The following is a 4594-nucleotide window of genomic DNA, read 5'->3' as shown; positions in this document are numbered from 1 at the left end:
ATATATGGCTTACAGATGTATATATATATATACACATATATATATATATTTAATTTTAGATGAATTTTATTAAATTTTAATTATAAATACATAATGTTGTTCCAGAATGACGTTGGCCTATGATGGTTCCGATATGTAAATGCAGTTCTGGAGCACAGTATAATTCCACCCAATACGATCAATCCTTTAGTAACACCGTAGCGGTTACACTTGATGTTAATGGGTTATCCGTGTAAAATTCTGACGTGAATCAGATTGCAAGCTAATCCTGGATTCCTCGGAAAACAACCCACCGTAATCACCTCCAGACTGAGTGCTGTGAACAGTGAGTTGCCGAAAGTGAAACAGATATGACACGTATTTTATATCAATATTTCTCTAACGTTTGAACACGGTTTGCCTTGATGCTGTGGTACCCGTGATTACTCAAATGCGATGTTGTCGTTTAGCTATTTATTTGACATTGTCTCTGAGAGGGGGGGCATGTACTGTAATGTCTGCTGACATTTCCATCGTAATGAATTGCCTAACCTAGAGATGGAACGTTGGGCAATTCCGCTGACATAAAAACCATCCACCGTGACACAACTATTCGGTGGCACTGAATGGCTTACAGATAACTTAATTTTTATTTGCCACCATTCCTTATAAACCATTTTCTTACACTTTTGTCATTGTGACGTACTATCGGCGTCATCTGGTGGTTCCCTGTAATTTGCCAAGTACTTTTGAATATTTCCGTGATAATTCGACAGAGGAAATTTTTACTTTACAATTCACTTTTATTGGGATTCCAAATTGTCCTAAATTTATGGACATGAGTATAATTCAACAAAGTTATGCACCAAATAGTTTTCAAATAGCAAGAAATCTGATAGCCTGGTAATGAAATCCTCAGAAGTGAAAAAACTCTGCTTATAAATACGTTTAGCTTCTGTTCAAATAATGTTGTTGTTTTTAATTGCACTTGCCAACCAGCAAGCCTGCTTGGTAAAACCAAACGAATTTAAGGCATAGGGTGTGTTTCTTGTTTTTCAGTTACACGTCATAGCCCGTTTTTAGAGCTGATTCATTCATAAATCCATGCCACAGATCGCAATTTTGACCTGAATCAGAAAACAATCATGTTCCAATTCATAACATCCAGAGTTATTGATTTGTTATGAGCACATGGAAGACCTTGTGATCTGACTGATTTAACATGCACCAGTTACCATTTACCACACAAGGAATCCATGGCTAACGAGGATGGCAACTAGGTTATCCCCCTAGGTTTAATAATTCTTTGTCTTACAAGGGAAACTAGGGAAGTGTGACTCGCCAATTTTTAAATAAACTAGTGGGATGTATGCCTTATGAGGAATAATTTTAGGGGGCAACATTCGTTTCGGCCCATACAAGGTCCTGTGAGAGATAAAAAATAATTCAATACATAGAAAAATCGGCATTTTATTACTTCAATGCAGACTATTAGTTATTGTAATTATCTCATACTCCAATTAATTTTGTGGTACTTACTTTCACGTACTATATAATGCATATTTATTCTCAAAATTGATTTTGAAAATTTTATATATCTGTAGTTTTTCAGAAAAACCTGTTTGGTTAATTTAAAAAAAAATTGACATTAAATTTTTTTACTTTTTTTTCCAAAAATTTTCCAAATTAATTGGAGTATGTAATTGCGAATCAATCAATTAAATTATAATTAATTAATTAATATTTAATTAATAATTAATTAATTAATTTGCTAATTGATTTATTAATTAGAAAATTAATTAATTAACCAATTAATTGCAAATTATCTGGAGTATGAGACAATTACAATAAGTAATAGTCTGCATTGAAGTAATAAAATATCGATTTTTCTATATATTGAATTATTTTTTATCTCTCACAGGACCTTCTATGGGCCGAAACGAATGTTGCCCCTTAAAATTATTTCTCATAAGGCATACATCCCACTAGTTTATTTTAAAATTGGCGAGTCACACTTCCCTAGTTTCCCTTGTTAGTGAAAATTGTACAAATTCCTACAAATTACGATGAAAATATATTATTTGAACAATCCTGTAGTTAGATACTGTATAGAAGTTTTGTTGCATAAGCATTATACTTTTTGATTCAGTGGTCTGGCTTCTTTAGAAAAATTGACACGTTTTCGGTTTGTTTCAATTGAAAATTTGATCAGAATTTCTCGTGTAAACATCATTCATGTTTCGATAATTTGCTGTGAAAGAAGTCTTTTCCAGCCACAGTTGGAGGACATTCTAAACCTTGCCTTTCTTTGATTCATTATGTGACAGCTAATATACAATGGCGGTATAAAGCAGAAAATCGGAAAAAATTACGATACTCGCTTTTTTCTAACACATCACATGACACTTTGAAATTATAAATAAACTTTCATTCCTTAGCTTTTTTTAAACCTTAATAGAAACATAAGAAACTATAGAAAGTCGATTGCACAGTTGTATGTGGATATGGTGGCTCTTTAGCCACAAAAATAAATGACGAGTAATTTGAAAATAAATTATATAATTCCTGTTTTTTAATCGCATTGAGAAATCAGTAATTAGAAATCATAGAATTAATAATAATACTTTGATGTATTTCACTTTTTTTAAACTTTAAAATAAGCATTAGTAGCAATAGTATGACGATTGCACAATTTTAATTGATATTGAAAAGTTTTTAAAAAATATTTACATTTCTCACACTTTATGAGTTTTAAGTATTATACACGAGACATCAATCCATTTTCAATATTCTTATGTCAATTTCTTCCTTTTAAATGAAGCATCTTTTCCAAACTCAATATAACTTGATAATAACGTTAATCATTATACCGTTTTTCATCCCGCTCTAAGCTTAAAGAAACTTATTATCTTTACTTACTGCATCATTCATTGGTCCCCTGCCTCCTCTTTCCTTCCATCTGGATATGTAATCAATGCGATTCGTGTCATATGGATATGGAAGAAGTTTCTTCACCACCTGTAAATAGAGTAAGAAAAATTAAAACCATTCGAAGAATAGGATTTGTATCTCTCGCCTCATCTTTGTCGTTCGCTATTCGTACGAAATTGGTGAAACATTTGTGCACATAATCATTTGAATTAAATCACAAAATTCAATGCAAAATGACTGAATTGTCGCAAAATATAGCAATTTAAGAGTTGAAGACTTAAGTCCAAGAGACTCATTTGTTAGAAATACGTGAGTCGTCGTCAGTGTCGAACGAAACATGCAATACGCGGACACCAAGCATGCAGTCCATGAGCTTAAGAGGCCTGCTTTCTCCTAAAAGACAATAAAATCCAAGGTCCATAGGGCAGCAGTGTCTACAGCCGATGACCAAAACCGGGTTGGCGATTTTCTAATCCAGCAGTGTTTCAAGTCTCTTGTTTGGTGAATCACCTCTTGGTTGCTGCCGTTCTTCTGGTCCAGTTTGGAATTTTCTTAAAGCAACCTTCCTCCTCACTATTTTAATAATATGTTTTGAAATTGTATTTCAATAAGTTTTCAAAGTAATTTACTGATTGTATCTTTCTAAAGCTATAAACATTACGTTATTGTTTGTAAGCATTTTGATTATTCTTTTTTATAAGTTTAATGACAAGTATTGCATGGAATTAACATTTTAACAGCCTAACTTTTTTTTCGTTTATTTTAAATCTGACTTATGATCAGTATTTTATTGTTTTTAGATGTATATAAATCAAACAATTGCTTTTTTGTAGAAAATATTTTGTTAGTTTGATTTTATCATTTTCAATAATATTATAGAAAATGTTTTTTTTTAATTTGATACATTTTTTATCTTAAAAATAGCAGTTAAAATTTTAGTAATGTCTGTCATAATTGAAATATTTACCGTAAGGTAATAATGAGTCGCTTTTTCGGATGATTATTTATTCTTTTTTTTTCCTACTATATATGTATTTATATACCTTTGAAAATGTAAAACGTTGTTAGTATTTTTCCTTTCGTTTTAATCATTTTTATCAAATTATGAATCAAAAATAAAAAATGCGTAGATTTTGTTGATATTTTTCTACTGTAACTTATTGAAGTTGTTTAATGATGGCTAGATCGAGAAACTATGAATTTTGTTACCGTAAATCCCTATGTTTCCCTGAATACTTAAATTTTTAAATAGAAATAACAAAATTCTCTCTCTCTCTACATATATATATGTATGTATACATATATTGANAGTATCACTTTAAAAAAATGCAAATCTAAGATAGATCTGACTATTAATTGCATAACTTTTTTTGCAATACGTATATTGTAATACAGATATTGTAAAACTGTACTTATTATTAAATTCTACATTAAATTACCTTCAAATTGATATATAAACGTTTGTATTTAAGTGAAAATTAATATATTCTACAAGCACACAAAGTTGAAAAGCATAAAACTTTCAAAAAGTGTCCACACTTTTGAAAATGAAGAAAAAAACAAAGAAAAATTATAGACATATGAAAAAAAGGGGGTGGGAAATAATAAGTAAAAAAACAACAAGCAATATTTTATTTAAAAAAAAAAAAAAAAAAAAAAAAAAAAAAAAAAAAAAAAAAAAAAA

General features: G+C 30.1%; 1 protein-coding gene across 1 annotated transcript in view; it reads right to left on the bottom strand.

Moving 5' to 3' along the window:
* The window catches only part of LOC139426278 (uncharacterized), a 25236-nt gene that overhangs the window by 931 nt on the left and 19711 nt on the right, over nt 1–4594 (bottom strand). The window contains exon 5 of the mRNA XM_071184479.1: nt 2899–2997. Within this exon, the coding sequence (XP_071040580.1) occupies nt 2899–2997 (99 nt within the window). The remainder of the gene's footprint in view (nt 1–2898; nt 2998–4594) is intronic.

The sequence above is a fragment of the Parasteatoda tepidariorum genome, chromosome 8 (genome assembly GCF_043381705.1).
Source record: "Parasteatoda tepidariorum isolate YZ-2023 chromosome 8, CAS_Ptep_4.0, whole genome shotgun sequence".
NCBI classification, from domain to species: domain Eukaryota; kingdom Metazoa; phylum Arthropoda; class Arachnida; order Araneae; family Theridiidae; genus Parasteatoda; species Parasteatoda tepidariorum.
This window is presented reverse-complemented; position numbering and strand designations above follow the sequence as displayed.